Source organism: Armigeres subalbatus, chromosome 1 (genome assembly GCF_024139115.2).
Source record: "Armigeres subalbatus isolate Guangzhou_Male chromosome 1, GZ_Asu_2, whole genome shotgun sequence".
Lineage (NCBI taxonomy): Eukaryota > Metazoa > Arthropoda > Insecta > Diptera > Culicidae > Armigeres > Armigeres subalbatus.
Window position 1 is genome coordinate 142,870,913 of NC_085139.1, and position 21,462 is coordinate 142,892,374.

The 21,462-nt window shown below is 36.9% G+C and overlaps 2 protein-coding genes across 17 annotated transcripts in view; one reads left to right on the forward strand and one right to left on the reverse strand.

Annotated features, from left to right (window-relative positions):
• The window catches only part of LOC134205195 (spastin), a 67,567-nt gene extending 60,428 nt beyond the window's left edge, over window positions 1-7,139 (forward strand). For all 12 annotated transcript variants that reach the window (XM_062680220.1, XM_062680219.1, XM_062680225.1 and 9 more), the window contains 2 exons: window positions 4,590-5,454; window positions 6,297-7,139. In XM_062680220.1, coding sequence (XP_062536204.1) covers window positions 4,590-5,454; window positions 6,297-6,460 — 1,029 coding nt within the window. In that variant the 3' untranslated portion in view covers window positions 6,461-7,139. The remainder of the gene's footprint in view (window positions 1-4,589; window positions 5,455-6,296) is intronic.
• A 2,869-nt stretch (window positions 7,140-10,008) lies between these two features.
• On the reverse strand, window positions 10,009-21,462 carry LOC134205200 (DNA polymerase iota). Of its 5 annotated transcripts, none has more exons than XM_062680237.1 (4): window positions 21,444-21,462; window positions 21,110-21,194; window positions 20,628-21,052; window positions 10,009-12,506 (listed from the first exon to the last, which is right to left on the reverse strand). In XM_062680237.1, exon 4 carries the CDS (start codon window positions 12,482-12,484, stop codon window positions 10,490-10,492), a length of 1,995 nt encoding a protein of 664 aa, XP_062536221.1. In that variant the 5' UTR covers window positions 12,485-12,506; window positions 20,628-21,052; window positions 21,110-21,194; window positions 21,444-21,462; the 3' UTR covers window positions 10,009-10,489. The 5 variants fall into 5 exon arrangements, with proteins under 5 accessions (XP_062536221.1, XP_062536217.1, XP_062536220.1 ...); XM_062680233.1 differs by lacking the exon at window positions 21,444-21,462 and adding an exon at window positions 21,258-21,437; XM_062680236.1 differs by lacking the exon at window positions 21,444-21,462 and adding an exon at window positions 21,287-21,433.

Consider the following 21,462-nt stretch of genomic DNA (forward strand, 5'->3'; position numbering starts at 1 on the left):
CTTTAGTCAGAATGCTCGGAGTGGTGGGTGCAGTTGACCTCCACAAACGTCAAATCAGAGACTGACCCGCAGGCAAGCTGACGGCCATTACCGCTCGCGGAAAACTGGGTGAATACTATCACTTGAAAGACAATGACAGAGACAATGAAAGACAATGCTTTGTCGTTCTGACTGAAAGGCACCGTCATAGAGCTTGCTGACGTTTACTCATCCTTCTCTTTCAAGCGCATGCGGAGGATAGGATTTGTTTTCATCGGGAAACGCTTCGGAAGCGTTTCCCGATGAAAACAAAACCCATTTATTCTGTGCGCGTGCAAGAGAAAGATGACTAAACGTCAGCAAGCTCTATAGGCGAAGAGGAGCAGAGAAAAATACAAAACAAAAGAATCACACTCAGCACTCACACTCGCAAGCAGATTCTGTTCAGAGCCTTCCTTCAATCGGATTCTGTTCAGAATCTCAAACAGAATGCTAAACGGGCTCTATTCGAAATTTCAAACAAATTCCGAAAGATTTCTGTCCCGAATATCGATTAAAATTCTGTTCAGACTCGCGAATGGATTCTTTTTAGAATTCCAAACGGATTCTGTTTAAAATTCTGGTCGAATTTTGTTCAGATTCCCGAACGATTTTTTTTTCAGAATCTCATAAGGAATGTTGTGAACGATTTTTTCTTAGAATCTCGAACAGATGCTGCTCAGAATTCCAATAGAATTTTTCTCAGAACCCCGAAAAACGGTACTATGTACCAAAAGCCAGCTATGGCGATTAAATCTGTAGAATTAAATGTCCTTACAAGTACATATTTGATTTGAAAAAAAAAATCACGGGTTTAAAATATTTTGTCCAAATACCTATACAATATTCTGTAATATGCAATATGAACTGAAAAACAAATCTTGCAAATATACTGCGGCCCGCTTCGGCAGCTCAAAAATTCTGTACGGCCCTTGATAGTAGGCATGCTGGGGACCACTGCTCTAAAAAATAGCTGTTTAGTATTTTGAAGCAGCAAATTCGCTACATAGTGTCATTTTCTATATAAAATTGAAAATAAAATATGTTGGGATGCATTCATAGACTTAGGCTCCGTTAGTGAAAACAAAATTGACCAATTATGTTGTCGTAATTCCAATCAACTGAAATAGCATTGTTCCTAATTCCGTTCATTCGTGTTCCTAATTCTAATCACCCAAAAAAACATTTGATTTCTTGGAGATGCTAATTCCAGGCATCATTTTTTTCACAAATCCATCTTTTCATTTATTATAATATTGCAAATAAAAAGCTTAAAATGTAATTTCCTTTCAAATTTAAATTACAGTGAATGATATTTCCTTAGTATAGCCAAGTTGACTGTTTTTCGTATGTTTCACTTACCATTCGAGATGTATTCAACATGAACATTGATGCTAGCTGCCCAGTTGCATTAGGTACCACAGAAAAGGGCAGATACGATTCCTTATCGGAGTTTTACACCTTATCCTCAACGTAATTTTGACAAAACCTGGATACTAGGCATTTAATTCTGACCTGAACCTTCCAAAACAATATCTCTGTTTGTTTAGAATTGTTCGTACTACTGTTTCGTTAAAATTGAATATTCTTTAAAATTCCGATTCACGGACAACCCTACTTCTACAAAGTATTCACGGATTTCGGTAAAACATAACTTTATTTGCAGCTCTGAGAGGGCAGAGTTTTTTTTTTATAGAAATTCGCCAAGAAATTTCCGGATAAAGCTTTTAAACAAGAACGTCGGAATTATGGATTGTGCTGTTGAAAGCTGTCCGTATTCTCCGGAAATCCTTTCTTATCATTGTCCAGCACTCACTTTATAAATCATCATTGAATCATTAACTGAAAAACTGTATTTTCCCGGCACGAGTTGAAAAAGGTCCCATATTTTTTTTAAGTAGAGTCGTTAACGGAATTCCTTTTGGTCTGCCTGCTTGCGAGACAGAATTTCAAATGTTCACCATTCATATGGCTTCATGTACGATGTACCTTTTCTTGCTCATTAGATTATATTCTCAAACACGGAATTTTCGGAATCCATCCTCCAAACCCAATGAACGGAATAAGGAACGAGTAGATTTAGATGTACCCTTATTCCGGTCAAGATATTTTTTACTTTTAGCATTTTCTATCGAGAAAATACAGGCAACAATTTGGTAATACGCTATAATGTTACCTGTTTTGTCTTGTTATGCTGCTGTGTTTGAAATCCAGGGCAAATTTTCACTTAAAAATGCTTAAATATTATGACAGACGTTCTTAGCAAGTGGGTTAATGAAAACAGTCAAAATGGCGCTCGTAGTGACGACCAACAAATTTTGTTTAAATTGTCACTATTAATCGCTAAAAATGACGCTGGTTTTCATGTTATTTCATGCATACATAACCATAGAAAAGTACAAGGATATTTTTCTGTTGTTTTTATACAAAAACTCTTTATTATTTATCATCTTGTCTTGCGTGAACGGAATTAGGCGCTGATTGGAATAAGGGCACAGCACGGTATATCAAAAATGTTGAAAATATCAAAGATAGGAATGGGCGATACCGATACGATATATCGGGAATCGATATTTTCGCTCCGATTAATCGATATTTCGTATCGATTTTTTTAAGTTCGATATTTGACTGTATCGATTTTTTCTAGCGGATATCGGATTTCGATTTTTTGAATTCCAAAAATATAGCACATTAGGCACAATCTGTTAAAAACTGCGAAACAGCGAAACTTTGATGTGCGATTCGATGACCTGAAATGAAAAATCTAAACTAACCCTGTTTTTTTTTTTTGCTCGTGCTTTTAATTTTTCGGGCGTATCGATATATCGGAATATCGATGTTTCGACGCCGATATTTTTCGGCATCGATTTTTCGACAATAAAAACATCGATTCGGCGGTATCGATATTTTTCCGAAAAACGCCCATTCCTAATCAAAGAAATACGAGTTGTGCGCAAAATTGAGTACACTGTGTTGAAAAATGGTTCCTAACATTGCGCATAATATATTTCAAAGAAAAATATAAATAACAAACCAAATTCTCTTGAGATGGCTTTAATAATATTATAATTATTGTATCCATGTGTAATCGTTGTCACCGAATGTAAAAATTTACAAAAAATACAGTTTTTCGGGTAGACCGTCCAGGGGGGGAGTAAGCCTGTCATCCACGAACAAATCAAGCCTACCTAAGATGTATTATCCGGGCCTCGCCGCTTGGGAAAGGCGGGCCACCCTGGGCCACCCCGTTTGGCAAGTGTAACATTTTTCGAACTGGAATCTTGTAGGATATTGGTTAACCTACACTACTGCTGACTAACGAAAAAATTGTGGGATTGTTTATTTACATTTGCTTCATACTACATGCAAAGGAGGCGCGATGCACCGCATATTACCCCCCTGAGACCGTCACTAGCCATTTGTGCTAAGAACACGTCATTTTGGTTATTTTCACTGTTTTCAGTACAAATTTCAACTAATAAAATGGAAAAATGTGTCATTTGGCAGCGGCAAAATGAATGCACTGTTATAATAACATGTATGTGCTGACCAGTTGTAATTATATTTCGAATTTCAATTTAAATGCATTCTATAACAAAAATAACCGCAAAATGCGCAAAGTTAGGTGCGTGCACGGTAATCGCCTCTTCGGTGGGCTTTGATCCCACGACCCCAGTACGCTAGACAGGTGCTTTCCCTACTAAGCTACGAAGGAGCTCCGTCGTCCACCGCAGCTTAGCGGATACTGATGAAGACAAAGACAAAATTAATATGCATTGATTAGTTTTTTTTCGGGGGCTTTTTATGATTATTCTGCATGTAGAAAGCGTTAGGGCTGTGCAAATATCGATAAAATCGATAATATCGATATTATCGGATGAAATTTATCGATACGATATCCGATATCATTGAACTCAGATATCGCCGATATCGATAAATTTTTGTAATCGATGTAATGATGATGCCCAATTAAATCAACTACACACACTGGCTCACTGACTACATCCTTTAAAACATATGAAGCAAGCCAATCACATTTTTTGGATGTCCATTGTGTCTGGTGTTGAGAAATTGGGCGCATCAGTACCCACTAAGACGAAAGGCAAAACGCATGAACGATAAAGCTTACAAAACCCTCGACAGGAAATCTAAAATCATTCATAATAAACCACAGGCGATGAAAGTTATTTCATGATAATTATTGTCGTTTGCGGTGTTTTACCAAGATGAATAAGAGCGACTAAAATTTTCAAATGGTTTTGGAGTGACAAATTAGAGTTAGAAACGTGATAAAATCGATAGTAGACAAACTCGGGTAAAAACTGTATTTTTTTTATTTTATCGGATATCGATCCGATATCCGATATTTTCAAACCCGATATATCGCCGATACCGATATATCACCAAATGAATATCGTCGATATCGATAAACCTCCATTGTGCACAGCCCTAGAAAGCGTACTTCTGAATAACATTGACAAAGTATTTGGTTTTTAGTGTAATCTTTATTGTAAATATTCACTATTATCTTGAAAAGTTACTGATTATTTCATATCTCCTATTTATTTTAGGTACCTGGTAATTCACCAATACGAAAACCAAGCAATGGTTACGGCCGAAGCGGTGGCAAGGACACTCCTCCTCGTTCGAGAACGCCTTCCAATAATCCATCCACTCAACAACAGCAAATCAACGTGAAGGGAGTAGAACCAAAATTAGTTCAAATAATCATGGATGAAATTGTCGAAGGTGGTGCTAGGGTAGAGTGGCAAGATATTGCTGGCCAAGAGGTGGCGAAACAGGCGCTACAAGAGATGGTCATTTTACCATCTGTGCGACCGGAACTTTTTACCGGTTTACGAACACCTGCTAAAGGTTTACTGCTTTTTGGCCCTCCTGGTAACGGTAAGACTCTACTCGCACGGGCCGTTGCCACGGAGTGCTCTGCAACCTTCTTCAGTATATCGGCAGCCACGTTAACTAGCAAATATGTAGGGGACGGGGAAAAACTTGTCAGAGCCTTGTTCGCAGTGGCTAGAGAAATGCAACCGTCTATCATATTTATTGACGAAGTTGATTCTTTGCTTTCCGAACGCAGCAGTGGAGAACATGAGGCTACTCGTCGGTTGAAGACTGAATTTTTAGTCCAATTTGACGGCCTTCCAGCAAATTCAGAATCTGATAAAATTGTTGTAATGGCAGCGACGAACCGCCCGCAAGAACTTGACGAAGCTGCCTTACGACGGTTTCCCAAACGAGTGTATGTTACCCTTCCAGATTTAAGTACACGAGAAATATTGCTTAGGAAATTGTTGGAAAAGCAAGGAAGCCCCCTGGGTGATGCTGATATGAAACACCTTGCAGAATTGACAGAAGGATACTCTGGGTCGGATTTGACAGCACTTGCGAAGGATGCTGCATTAGAACCAATTAGAGGTAAGACATATATATATATATTTATTTAAACAAAAAAAAAACTAGGAGAATCAATAAGGGTGAAAATAACTTTTTCTAAAACATCATAATTTTACTCGTGATGTCCATTTAAAAAAAAAAAACTAGATTAATCCACCTAGAGTTGGTGGTGCCTTTCTCGCATTTAGTTAAGACACCAACCTTATATGGGGTTTATATGGTCCGATGTACCATTTTCTTAATAAATTTTAAACGTAATCAAAATCAACGTTATCAAATTCAATAGTGATCAACAAGGCTTTGTCCCTTGTCGAATAAAACTTGTTGCGAGAAAATCGGTTAAGGATTACTATACGAAAAGTTGTCTAATGTTTTTTTATAGCTTTTGTGCACACACATACACACGGACAGACAGACATGTGCTCAGTTTGTCGAGCCTCAAGGCTCCTATAAATAGTTCGTTTTCGGAGTGAAATGATAGCCTTTCGGTACAATTTCGTTGTACGAGAAAGGCAAAAATATAAGAAAAATGGTCAATATGCGCCCCCAAAGCAAATGGTCAATATGCGCCAAAACGCGTGCTTCAAAAGAAGGCAGCATCAACGCTTTAGCCTTATCTCGATCAATCGCATAACACTCCTATGTTCAAGGAGTCGAGGATGTTTTCCACCCGAAAACATCATAAGACTGGACCGAGAATATAATTCATCATTTCCGGATTGGTGCTCATGGTAACTCATCATCTCCGGAAGTGCGTGCTTTAGAAGAAGTCAGTATAAACTTTTTTGTCTTGACAACTCCAGCTATTCAAAAAAAAGTATCGACAATAATTTGTAATCTTTTTTATCTTTATTGTTTTCTAGAGCTCAACGTAGAGGAAGTTAAAAACATGGACCCAACGAAACTGCGCAGTATACGTGAGAATGACTTCCACAATTCATTGAAACGGATCCGCAGATCGGTGGCTTCTAACAGCTTGGCAGCGTATGAAAAATGGTTACAAGATTTCGGAGATGTCACCCTATAAGGCTGGCTGGTTCAGCCTTCATTGCCATTCCATCGTTAATTCATGTATCCTTATGTAATGGTTTATTTTTCTTGCTGTAGTCAAACGTATAAACGTGCTGTGTATTTGAAAATTTGTTGCAGTTTGAGTCGCATAGCTTTTAATTATAAATCTATCGATTTTCAGCTATTTGTGTCACTACGAATTTTCAAAATTATACAGCTTATTGTTTAAGTTAGAGATTTCATTGCCAAGTTTCTAATAGAGATAAATATTAATCAAAAATTAAATGCAAAAAGCTCAGACGTTTAATGACTAATTGAAAATTTCAGTATCATATTCAAGCTACTTTTATTGAAACAACATAAGATAGTAAGAAAATAAACTCAAATTAATTCATTATAATATGTATATATAGTTTAACATTGATCACAACCTTTCATTAAGGTTAATTACCAAGTAAACCGACATTCGTCTAGTATGAATAGGCATAGAGTTACCGTATGAAAGACATCAATTATTTTTCTTTTACTCGTGAAAATACTTACCAGTGCTACATTGCGTTCTATGTTTTTTCGTTCCTCGCTGCTATTCTCATTGTGAAACGATACAGTAAACTTAAAGAAAAAAATAACCGAAAACAATAGTTTTAACTTACAAATAAAGTTGCACAAATAAAGAGCTTTGTCGCGCCAAATAATTTGTTTCAACTTATTTCTGCATGCACTAAAAATACTCAAGAAAGCCTGAGGTGGGGACAAGTGGTGTGGCAATCGCCGCTTACTTAAGGTGGGACGCGACAGAATCAATAGTTTTCAAATTTAATTGTAGAAAAAAAACAGTTAACAATATTTGGGTTGATTAAGAAATTTGTATTTACGTTTCGTGCGTGCATCTCCCTCCTTAGCCTTGCCAAACCTTCAATGCCACACGGTCCTTCGCCGATCAAATAATTGTTTGTTGCTTTTAATCATACTACATCAGAAAACTGAAAAGCCGGCTCAGATGCTCTAGAATTCGCTCTTCGCTCTCTTCAGATGCTCTAGAATTCGCTGGCTACGTACTTAGCTAGGCTTTTCAGGAGGGTAAGTTTAAAGGTGAATGTAGTGTAGTGTGTGTCTGCCGATTACATTGGTTCACTTTTCTGTTGCTAGGTGTGGTAGTAGTTCAGTTTGAAGATTCGGGCTGTCAAGTAAAGACGTTTCTATAGATTGTACCAAGTTATCCTAAGTTATGGATATATAAAACTTTTCAAGAAGTCTGCCTGTAATTATTTAATAGTTGTACAATTACCACATACTGGCGACGAGGATAGAATCATAGCCCGACTGAACCAACTAAAAGGTAAATTAAAGTTAAATAAAAATCTAAAGTCTATACACTGCTATAAAAGTGTACATGCACATAAAAGACTTTAAAGTATGCTCTTTGAATATAAAGTATTCAAATATGACTTCAAAGTACGCTCTTTCGTGGGAGAATGGGGCTTCACACAAAAAGGAATAAATATTATGCACAATTTTGACTATGTTTTTTCACAAATGATTAACTTTTATGCTTAAAAATAGGAAAAATGTCAGAAAAAATATGTTAAGCTTTTTTAGTGGAATGCATTTAACCGTCTAAGACGAGTTAAGTCCTCTCCATTTAATTCCACCAATTATTTCGATATCTTTGCAAATAGGGGAACAGACGGCTTTGGCAGGTTTTGTTCTATTATTGGCAGGGGGGTTTTTGTCGACCGAATTTTATGAAATTTGGCCACAATATTCTTCGATATGCAAAGAATGTTTGGGCCAAATTTGAGCAAAATCAGTTATAAAAAACCCCCCTGCCAATAATAGAACAAAACCAGTCAAAGCCGTCATTACCCCTACGTATTTTAGGAAAAATGTGTTAAACTTATGCCTTTTATGCATCAAATTTTACTCCTTTTGTGGGTAGTCCCATTCTCCCGCAAAAGAGCATACTTCTCCACAAAAGAACATATTGGCCCGTTTACATGTATAACAATGTTGACACCGAGTGTCGACGCTTGCTGTTGAACATGCACATGCCGTCCTATTCATTCGCACATTCAAATTTGTAATGGAACGTACACACGGTCAAGCAGTTTGACCAACATTGACTCCACCTCTCGTTTATTCAAACATCCATCAAGTTTTACCAACACCAGCACGAACAATCAATTTATTCGACCAACAATATCACACACGAACGACCGAAGCTCCAACTTGAGCACCAACCATCAAAAAATATATGAGGGTTTGTGCAACTTCACTACAAATGCTCAAACATGTTCGGCGAAACTTGACTCCACCCCCGACAACTCAAACCAAAATCAAACCATTTTATTTTTTTTTTCCAACCGAGCCGCAAGCTGTCAAATGGTTGTTCGAACAACTTCACACACGTTCAAACAAAGCAGCAACCGAAGCGTTTTCTTGGGACGGAGTCAATGTTCGTCAAACTGCTTGACTGGTGTGTACGTTGCATAAAGGACTGGCTAATTGATCACGCGTTGGATGTCAACTGTTTGAGTGTAGTTGAAGTGACTTTTTCTGTCCCTGATTACGTCACAGGACCATTCAGAAAAGTCAGTTCCATTGAAATTTTTTTTAATTTTTCACCCACAAATAGAATTTGCGATCATGAAAATAGTTTGGCGGGTCAGTTATGCCGAAAAATACAGCACTTCTTTGAGGCTATTTAAGTAAGCATTTTTTCTGGGTTTTTCAAACCCCCACCCCCCCACCGTTTAAGATTTTTCCCATACAATTATTTTTTTATTTATATGGAGCGTAAGAAAATGGCACACTTCCTCCCCCCATAAGTGCTTACGTAATTATTGTACAACCCCTTTGGTGGTTTCTACGTATATCAGTCCCGCTCAGTGCATGATTTTGTAAATGACTACTACTATTGACAAAAATGTCTCTCCATGCTTCATCTATGGAAGTGAATTGTCCTCGTGGTTGAAGTGATTTATGTCGCTTAAAATGATTTTTTTTTTCTGATTGCCCCCATTATCCACGAGCGGCTGAAATTGGAAGATCTAAGCATAAAATACTATTTCAATGAGCGATGCTGCATAAAATAACAGAATCTGCCATAATAACGAATTAATTCACCGCGAGACAATTATGCGTAGAAATTTAACAATGGGACAAATAGACTTGACGTTATTTTCAATGATTTTCAGAACAAAGTTCGATACCTTGAAATTTTTTTGAAAAATATACATCAAAATAGACTACTCTATGATAAAAAGTAAAAATCCGCGAAAACTAACATGGGACAATTATGCGTAAAAGGGTAGTATACAAGTTTGATAAATTTGTTATCATGGCTTGTTATGATTCGGAACAATTTTTGCCTTTCTTTTATCATTTGTTCGTTATCTATATTGAAAGCGATTTCTACAAACCCTGCTAAGGACCTAAGTTTTCATTATCAAGCGTCCATTCAGCAAATGGACTGTTTAAAATTTAGATGTGCTGTTTCATTAAATGTGATTTCATTACTTTTGTCCTAAACAATCGGCTTTCTTTCATTTAACAATGTGATCGTTTTTTTTTTTGTAGTTTTTTTTATTAAATTTCTTTTTATCACGTAGAGAAAATTACGGCTTTGGCTGATGTTTTATTATTGACATAGGTTTTTTCGTAAATAAAATTTTCTGATCCACGACCTCAACGTACCTGGGTGCACTTACAATGTTCAGGACAAATTTGAGCACAATGGATCTTAGAAAACCTATTGACAAAAACAAACTCTACCAAAGCAGCCATTTGCCCTACCCAGTTGTATGAGTAGGCTATAATGTTTTAACAATATTTTTTATCTCTGTGTCTTTATAAGGTGAATACATGTCCTTTTATAACGTCAAAAGTACCTATGTTAATTTTAGAAATACAAAAAAAAACAGAAAAGGCGAGATATTCACAACAAAATCAGGTTGACGTAATTATTATTATAACCGAAGTTAATGTTTCATACCGTTTCAATAAATAAATACAACCATTAATTTCCATCCTTTAGAGAGCTTCGCTATGCGTTTTTAACAAAATATCGATGGAGTGTATTTTTCGAGCTAGAACTGGACAACGATGCGCTTGAGGATGATGCGGGATTCGAGGTTCGCCAATTCTCCAAAAGTTCCTGTTGTACTTCCACCGGCAGCGCATTGAACACATTAGGATCGACATTTGAGGGAAGACCGCTTTCATTGGACGCCTTGAGGTTACCGCCACCAGTAGGTCCCCTTGCCAATGGCGATTCAGCTTGCGATGATGATTTTGCAGGAGTCGATGTAGATAGATGATTTTTGAAGAATCCTGCGGATTTTAACCCGAGTGGAATGCTTGTTACGCTCGCGCCAGAATTGGATGGCTCTTGATCGTACTCCTTGGAATTCAGTCGAAGATCAGCAACACGTAGTTTACTAGGCGACGAACAATCATCCTCGTTAGATGGTAGCAAACTACTATTTTTGCGCGCAAGAAATGAAGCCAAACGACGACACTTTTTTGGCGACGGTTCCACATCTGATTCTGAACCGGATAAGGATGCTACTGAGGCGGTGTCTGACAAACACGTACTCGATGAGGGATCGCAATCCATTGCCGTGGAATAAGACCGGGTCGATGTGAAACTGTCACTTAATGTAAGTGATTCGTTGCTAAGGTTAGTAATCGATTGGACCTCAATATCTGACTTCTTAATCAGAAAATTTGCTATCGACTTCGAGCCGGCTTTACGTTCTTGGAATTTGAAAAATGAAAGTCCCAGCAATGTAATGTTGAACGGTTGTCCCAAATCGACCATACGTTCGAATACTTTCATCACGATGGCTAGAATTTTATCCTGGGCGCCATCAGCTAACACCAGCTTGCCGTCTTTGTGCCGAAAATAAGATGGCAGTATTTTATCTTGTTTACATTCGCGATGACTCGTTTTCTTTACAGAATCATGTTTTCTAACAGTTACTTTAATAGCTATTGGAATGCGACAATCATCAGCTATGTTTTTCACTAGCCGGATTAAAAGATGCCTGAACTTGTCCTCAGCGTCAGCTCGAATAGAAATTGCAGGGCAAGAATCTTCTAAACCAACTGATTTTGGTTTCCCAGTTTGCTTAACCGGTGTATCGTCTTTCCCGAAGGACATCTCTTTTAATTTACTGGATTGTTCGAATCCCAGTCGTTTTGAGAGCTGATGAAGTGAAACTTCCTGTAGCTCACGAACAGTTCTCACACCACATTCTTCCAATATTTGAGCAGTCTTCTCACCGATGCCAGTCAAATTTTTGACTGTCCCGAGTGTTCCCACGAAGCTCGCGGCACAGTTTGGAAGTAATACCGTTTGTTTGTTAGGCTTGTGGACCCCACCAACTAACTTTGCTAATAGCTTATTATGCGCTATCCCCGCGCAACACTTCATACCCAACTCGCAAAATATGCGGTCTCGTATCTGTTTTGCCATGTGTGATGCAAGTATTATTCTTCTGTCACAACCACAACAGCACGCTCTTCGGAACACTTCTCGATCGGTTAAGCTTGGTTCTTCTACCGGTGGATGAATGAAACCCACGACGTTCTGCAATTGCTCCAGGTCAATTTTCTGCTCCAGCTGTTCATTTATCTCTTTCGTGACGTCAAGATAGTTTTCATCCAATCCTAGCTTTTCAACATTCGGCGTGAATTTGTGCATGATTTCGTTTATCTTAGTCGACATTTGCTTATACTTGGTAAGATCTTCGCCATTGACGAGCACCAAGTCTGGGCATAGCTTCGTGGCTTCATTGATGAGCATCATTTTTTTGATACCGTATTCCCGAGCGATATAGTTAGACGTCACCACATTGAACCGTTGCTTAACTCCCACTGGTTTGTCCTTGAGACTGGGGTTCAGCACCTCTTCAACCTGTGCATAAAAGCAATCCATATCTACGTGTATGATTACACGAGGATGATCCTCGGCATTGTTTGATGTTTCCAAAGTGTCCATGATTTGTTCCTCGTTGGAGAGATCATTAAAAACCATACGACCGATCAAAATAGCGGATCTGAAAAAAAAAATACATTTTAGTTATTATATTTTATTTATCCCATTTATTTATTTATTTATTTTGTGCTGTACTTTGTCAAACGTAAATTACTTTTTTTTAAAGCTAATTCTCTTATCTTTTCGGATGCAAATCGTGGTTTTCTCAAAAAATGCTTTCCAATATTTCTTTTTAAAATCATGTTGTAGGTATGCCCAAAGCACAATGTGGTTATTAATTAACCTATAGGTACAACACATGCCAATCGAACTACGAGTTTCAAAGTGGACTCATTGTGTACCAACAGCAACAACCTTTTTTTTTTGGAAATACCTACGTTATCATTCGTGTCATTCAAGATGAATATGAAATTGAATAATGGAATTGAAATCTTCCTTGTCAGCCTTCACATGGAAGAAAGGTTTACCAACAGGAAGTTTTGTTACAATAGATCGTAAGTAAATTGTTGATGCCTGAAGATCTGAAGCCACTGCCGTCGATCCGCTGAAAGTTTGCTCAGAGAAAATTATAGTTATGGAGTACGCAGCAATCTACCTCTCATCAGTATCCCCTGCATCGGTACACAAACTCTCTATAGTATGCAGCCATAAGAACAGTACTATCATCATTAGTACCAACGCGTATCTCCATCGAACGTTTAACTAACTATCCGGTAATCGAACAATATTGGATCTTTCGATGGAACGTCATCACGATGCTTCCATGGGGCACCTACATAAGAAGCACTGCAGAGGGACGATGAAACACAGTTTTCAAATGTCAGTTTATGGCCATGGGTATATGAGCTAGGAAGACATACCCACTGCCATGATGTGGACTCGTGGTGCTAAGTATCCTGAACTGATTGTATTTGCCCGATATAAGGCAAAACGAGATGTTTTGCCCAAGGTTTTGCCTTCTTCAAATGCTCGCATTTCAGTTTGCGTTCAGCTCTCGACAGAGCAACTGGTTATTTGTTCGTTATGAACCACGCGGTAGCTGTCTGTTGTTTAACAGTGCATTGTCTTAGCCTTCAAGTCGATTTTGCCGTCGCGATGTGTGAGATAAAGAACGCAATAAAGTTCAGCTTCCTGTGCAAAGTATGGTTCGTGCACGGTATGTCATGAGGCTAACATGATGATACTTTTATGCCCAGGGCAGTCGAGACAATTTCCAAACCGAAAATTGCCTAGACCGGTACCGCTTACCGCTAGGCTGAGGAGGGCCCCTACATTGGATCATACATTGTATAAACGGGTGGTTACTAAAAAACGGGAATTTCAATACTTTTCTATTAGAACATTAATGCTTTCAGAGAAATACTACCTTATGTGAATGAATGCTTGGCATATCCAGACAATTGTCGCTTACACACTTTTACTCGAACCATTTGTTATCATTTTGAACCATGTTGGGATGAGATTTGAAAAAAAATACTCGATAGAAGAAAACTTGGAAAATTGGTCGGATTGGGGTAATACTGCCAAACTGTCTATACCACGACAAGATTTTAGAGGGCAATAAGTATAATCCAAATTTTAAATGCATTCCAAAATGCTTACAAAAGAATCAAAATAATTTGAGTTCAAATGAGAGCTGATTTAAAACAATGGAAAAATATTAGTCATAAAAATTAGTTTCAGCCGAAATTATGACCAGTAACCGCAAAATCAACATTTAAAACCACAATTTTGGAATTAGCATCATTCGTACATAATCTCTTTAAGTGCAAAAATGATACCTAATGTTTTATTAAAGCCTGTCCACGCTAAATTTTGGACACTGAGACAATGTCCAACTGATTTGCAGCCATTTTATCTCTTGGGACGAGAAGGAAAACCCGCTGAAAGAATAACATAAAGCGGAGAGATTCAACTGTCGTGTAAATTGATCTCCTCAGTGGTTTGTGAAAATTTTAAAAAATCGCGTTGGATGATGGGTGTCCGAAATTTAACGTGGACAGGCTTTAAGTTTTAAACATTTTTTTTTCAAATGTTTTATGGGCTTTGCTTGTCTCGCCCGTGGGGTTGGCGAATTCACCCCATACAGTAAATTAACGCCTCGAAAAAAACACACATTTAAAACTAATTGCATATTATTCGGCAACTTGGCCGTACAAAAATCATTTTTTTGTTAAATATCTTGGCTATGCATATGCAAAGCAAATGTTTCGAAATGGACAAATTGATATGAAATTTGCGAAAAAATATTCACGTGTCTTGGAGGGATTCGAACCTTCAACCTCCTACTCTCTAAATAGGCGTAATTAGGAGGGTGAAACGCCTGTCATCCGCGGTACAATGGCACTCTAGCCAACATCGTAATTGGTACTTCTGTTTTTGGTACCCAGTTTCAGGGTGGTATATCCGAATTCAGCTGCCAATTATCAGCAATTATCTTTTTCTGGTGAAAACTTGCAATTAGGTATATCGAGCCTTTTGTGTTTGTATGTTTTTTTTATGTCGGAAAATAGCCCGTCGATACTTCCGAATCTTTCACTCTGAAAAATCTTCACGTCATGTTTACCTGAAAACAAATGTAGTTCTCATCCACCACACTTTTCACGTAAGAGTGACCTGAATGGCATGTAACCTGAACAAAACTTAGCTTCGGTGAGTTACGTGATTTATCAGGTGAATCTGACTGGATTTTCCAGTACTAATGACGTGAAGTTTGAAAGTAGTTACGTGTTTGATCAGGTGAACCTTATGTGATTGCTACGTACTGGTTACGTGAACTTTTAGTGAAAGCTACATGATATCAGGTATGCTTTGAAATATATAACATTAATGCTGTCTATTGCATTAATGCTGTCATTCGGCAATTGCACTTCGGAGTTATCGCTAAAACACTGTTGGAGAACAAATCAACGAATGTCGAATGAAATTTATCAGATTTGGACAGCAATGTTGAAACTAGATTCTTTCACAAATATTGCTGCTATTTCCGATGTTGAACCAATCAAAAGGTAGTCCATCCTTGGACGTTGAAATCTGAAATAAATTTTTATGCTAACGCTACCGAAAACTGTAGTTCTAGTCTTCATGTAGCTTAAACTTCTTCCAAATCACTTTTCTACGAATCTTCTAAATTTCATGCGACTTCCGTTGATATTTTTTCCAAGGAGGTTCGGAAAATTCTCGCCTAGTTGCACCTAAAATATCCTTTACCTCTGCGAAGCCTAATAACTATGTTTAGGTTATGTATCATTCATTCTTACGTGATTGTCAAGTCACTTCCACGTGAAGAGTATGGTGGATGATAACCACGTTTGTTTTCAGGTAAATCTGACGTGAAGATTGTTTACATTGCTGGTTTTCCGTAAATGCCGAAGCTGCAATCACACTAACACAATCTCACTTAAGTTGTTTACAGTACATACAAACATATTCACCAAGATTTTTAGTAAAAGTTACGTGAATTTCAGGTGAACATTACCAACGTCACGTATCAAACGTCGTTTGTTCAAAACAGTTCAGTTACGTGATTTTTCACGTGAATATGATTATTTAGAGTGTTGTTATCATGCATTAAACGAAATCTCGCTTAACAATTGATTAGGGCCTACAATGAAAAGTAAACAAATTCAATTTTAACACCCTTCGATAGCATCCTCTAATAGCTACTAATAGTATAAAAATGTTCCGCATCTTCAATTAAATTACTTAGAAAAAACTAATTTTTGATTGGGCCTACAACGTGTTATTTTCAAAATATGTGTAGGTCCACCCTAAAAAACGGCCAAGCCACTGTTTTTTTTCTGTCTGGGATAAGCCTTCTCCAACTTCGGGCCTATAACGGGATTTTTTTCCGAACCGTCATCGGCCCAACCTCGTAGAGAGAAAATTTCCCCTCCCGAAAAGCCTTATCCCGTGTTTACTTTCGAAAAATGCCGTAAACAAAGGGTCTATGAATGACAAGCAAATGCAGATTGACTTATCAAGAAGGCCTATTCCGGAGAAAAAATTGAAAATAGACTTGAAATTTTATTTTAACGATTTCGACACATTCTTGCATGTTTTCGATGCAATTAGGGTTATGGATGGATAGATATGGTTGATTATGTGGTTTTAGGAGTTTTTGCTGCTTAAAATATCATAAACCTGGGAAATAGGAATAGAAATTGTTATGCATTGTTGAATGAATGGTGTATTAGCTTTCTCTTCAGTCCCCTGGGCGTGATAACCCCTACACAACAAGACCACTTAAAGGTCACGTTTGCGGAAATGCCATCGCCAAGCCAAGCAAGCCTTTGGAACAGCAGAGTGTGATTGATTCATATGCACAGCCAAGACATTTTTAAAACCAATTTATAAGATTTTTAGACTTTTATGCTTTTATAATCCATATTTTTGCATCTTATATCATAGAAGAGACCCAAAATAGATGGCTAAGAGACAAATCTGCAGTATGCGGATTATTTTTAGTGTTCCATAAGAGCCAGGGCTTAGGGTGGCGATCTTGCCCCACGTTCCCCTAATATACATTGCAACTGCACAAAGCAGAAGAAACCCGTTCTTAACCTCCTAACTATCAACTTAGGTATTTATTAATTTTCAGACTAAGGCCGGAGTGGCCTGTGCAGTGCATACAAGTTTTCCCCATTTAGCTCGGTCCTTGGCTGCACGTCGCCAATCACGCAGTCTGTCTGTCTGAGACAAACTAGCAATTATGAAGAACAATTATGTACAGAATCAAAAGTTATCGCAAGCGAGCGACAAATATGAAATCGTATTATATTATTTTATCTATTATTAATTAACGACTGGACATATTGTTGCTGCAAGGATATAACTTTTTCAGTCTCTGGGTTGATCAATTCGGCTATATTTTGAATTACTCGACGTTTCGGCAGGATTTATTCTGCCTTTTCAGAGGAGAATTAACAGTCATCCGTTTTTCGTTGTGTACACATATTTTACATGCACTACCATATTTTTCCCTACATTTTGTAAGGATTATTACAAATAATCAAGAATCTTTAAAAACTATCAGAAAATTCCAGGGATTTTTCCACCCTTCAAACATCCCTAATTTTGCTAGTATTTGAAAATATTTAAATTAGCTCGCTGAACATTTTGAATTTAATTCATAATTTTAAATTCAACTGAATTCCCGGTTATTTCCCGATTCTTCCCGGTTCTCCCGGTTCAGTGGCCACCATGCATATGATCGAGCAGATCTGCTCTTCAGTGTTAATAAGTGACGAAGTTAACTGAATCATTTGTTTGAGAAACAAAACACCATATTGACACCAAATCTTTCATTTTCTTCGATACAGATCAATAGTTTTTGACAAATCTCAACACCCTGGGGCACTTCCAGTGCGAAATCTTAAGAAGTAGGGTATGATGGGGCAAGATGGGTCGCCTAAGGCGAACCTCGAATGCCTCAAAACAGAAACATTTTAATTCAACTTTTCAACGTGGATCTATAAAAATAGCTCATAATCTGTAAGCCTGGGGTATGAAATAACAAAAATTCCACTTTTTATTTCTTTTTGAGTCATTAAAGTAGAAGTCTATTTTTCTGTCAATCAAAAAATACCGGGGTAAGATGGGTCAAACAGCGGGGCAAGATGGGTCACCTTTAAATTCTGCAATTAATATTGTTCTTATTCACAATATTGAATTACACACAGATAGATAAGCTCATTGCCAATGATGTTATTAAATAAAAAAAGATTTTTTAGCTTCGGATGAAGAAATGGCTCTACATATAAAAATGTCTGCAATTTCTTATGGAAACAAGCCGTCCGTGTAATGCTTTCTTGAAGACAAAATTTATACATTTTTAATTAATAAATTAACATCATTATGCTCAAAACTAACCTTAAAATTATTAAATCAGCAATGGAAAACATGTTTTGAATACGAACTATGCCCTTCAGTATGTGCTGACCCATCTTGCCCCATTTGCAAGTTCATGTTAGAATGTTTAATTTTCGATCAAATTTATTTGTTTCAACGCAGTTAGTACAACATCGCCTACATTACTTATGATACGTTCACTATATTACTAAAAATGTTAAAATTTTAGATTGCTCGACGAGATTACACGTTTTATAGAAGATGTGTTTCGCATAAGAAACAATGCTGAAAAATATTTTACCTTGCCATACTCTACCAAAATGAAATTCTATCATCAAATCGATTGGCAATCAAGTAGCACCAAATCATTCCTTCTACAAAGTCATAATCTCCACATTAAAATGTATACAATGGTCAAAAACGGCCTGACCCATCTTACCCCGTGACCCATCTTGCCCCACCTAACCCTACTCCATAATTGCTTCCCAAAGTGCGTGCATATTACGTAGTTTCCCAAACAAATCAATCGAATCGGAAACTCTCCAGTAATTTTTAAGCCTATTGGAACTATTGATTATCAACGTAAAAACATTGAAAATTCTAGAGCTTATATGATTCTTAAGCCAAATTTTACACATCCTATATCCACAGTCCCACCTTTTTCAATATCCTCTTCAATGTTTGTTCCTGCTAATTTCTGTGACTTTCTGAGAAGGAACAATTGAATTGAAGTAAGTGTAACAAAACAGGTGTAAAGAATGGCTATGAAAAATGTTAATGTCCGGACGTGGGGGACAACTATCGAATACACCCAGTTCTTTTTTTACAAGGGTGGGTTTAGTTGATTACTTTTAGCGTAAATGAAAAGTTAGCCCCATGAAAATATAAACAAAAAATAAAAAAATATATATATTAGGTGGTATTTAAAAAGCTGTGTTAAATCAGGTTAACCGGGAAATTAAAGAATACCAATCGTGTAAAAAAACATTGAGTGTACAGACATTCATTTTGCACCACAATTACATGGCTCATGATCATTACTTAAAATATGGCTAATATGGACCATCTCCACATAATCAGAATGCATTAGATTGATTTTAATATTGTTGATTCAAACCTTCTAAAATAACGCGAAACATCAAAATTTTAAGCATTTTTTTTCAATTTCAAATTTTGTATAAAGTTTACCACATGAAGATCTGATATTGCATGCCATTAAAAACATTTTCAATAGCTAGCTTCCTTTTGTATTGGGAGGTGTCCGGCGCTTGGGGATCTCCCCCTAAATAGTTAATGGGCCGCCTCACGACACGATCTTTCACCTACGGAACGATTTCTATAATAATTTCCATGCAAACTCAGAATATATAAAAATCTCATTTCAGCCAAAAATATTACATATCCAGTTTCTCAAAAAAAACGGTTCAACTATGACCACGCTATATTTGTAACTGGTAGAAGCATGGTAAATAATCATGCGGGTTAGATAAAATTTATGTTGTTAAAACTTCAGAACAATAAAACATAATAGAATGTGTACAGAACATTACACAGTTTTCTTCTAATTTATTATGCTAAAAAACTCCTACGTGACTTTAAATAATGAAATTATGGAAAACTATGTGGTGTTTACTCAATAAAAAGCCTTATATTGCAGTATCTGGTCTAATTTGTTTTTCAAAATCTGCAGAAAGCCAACATTTGGAGCTGATTTCAAGAAAAATGTTCCTCAAATTTTTCATAAATTTAATACTGAAGAGATCAATTACAATAGATTGTGAATTGAATAAAAACTGTCATAGATAGTTATGACTATTTTAATGAAAATCTAAACAGGATGTTTAAAAATTACCTTAAAGGCTTTTGCGCAGCCTCTAATTTTCAATACTTTGGCCCTAAATTCTGAGGCTTTTTTGCTATAAAAAAGCGTTAAAGCACACGAATTTCATCGATCAATAAAATCACCAAATTCTTAAAAATGTAAGAATGAGGATTCCAGCTGAATTTACGTACATATAGGTAAATACCAAAATATTTTATTTAACAATGAAAAAATGAGTTTAATGTTACCGCCTATATAGTACATACTATTTTGAGGCATCAAACTTTTATTTTGTGCTTTTATATTTGTATAACGTGTGAAAGTAGAGATAGCAGATTTTCGTGTTCAATAAAATAGATGAATATTAGGAATAATATTTTAACAAATATAATCTAATAAATTTAAAAAATTGCCCTTTTATGTATCCCACCAGAAAAAAGAACATAAAACAGTAAATAAATGGCTTATCAAAAAACACTACTCAGAAAAGCGCAATATTGTTTTGTTTACCTCGTATCGTCATATGCTGCGAATATAAATTTGCTCACTCGCTTTCACCACATTCTCGCTGGTAGGTGCAGTTTCTCGCTCTCTTTCGTTTTTATGTTACGCAGTACTCGTATTCCCAGCCTGCCAACACACTTTCCCCGTTCTTTTTGGAAAGTTGTCACCTCCGATGATTTAAAAACGCTTTCCCTGGCTTTTGCAAGGATTCCTAAAATTTGGACTCAAATTCCTGATAACCGACTTCGATGGGGACTTGCACATTAGACGCTTCCGGGGCACCGTAATATGATGCATTCAGCAGAATGCAGCCAAGGGCAGTTTCTCTAAGCAACAGTAGGCCGAAGGATCTGTGCGTCGTATTTTGCTTAGAAACGGTCGGAAAATAATTTTCTTCGGCGTAAACTTCACTCTAATCACACCAGCTACGTCTGAAACAAGAAATATTCGTGAAACTACGGTTGATACAATAAAAATTACAAAAATACCGTGCCAGAGAACAGCAGAACTTGTAATTCGTAATCGTCGTGTTGCTTCTTGTTAGTGATTTTTGTAGTTTTCCTTAACGTTTGACTGTATTGAGTGCATTAAATTTGTGTTGGTTTTATCTTATTATTTTGAAAATGTATAGGATACTTTTATTACAAATTCAAACAGAAAACTACACTGTTATGCCATGTGATGTTTTAGAAATACGTAGTTTTATGTTCAAAAACGCTAAACAAACGCTCAGTATATACTAGAAATGCAATCCTAATTTAATTTTAAAATTACTGCACCGCAATGTATACAATACTGATGCAAAAACACATTCCCACTCACGCAATAAAAATGAATATCG

Coding starts and splice junctions, on each gene's coding strand:
- LOC134205200 (XM_062680237.1), bottom strand. CDS start 12,484: ATGGTTTTTAATGATCTCTCCAACGAGGAACAAATCATGGACACTTTG.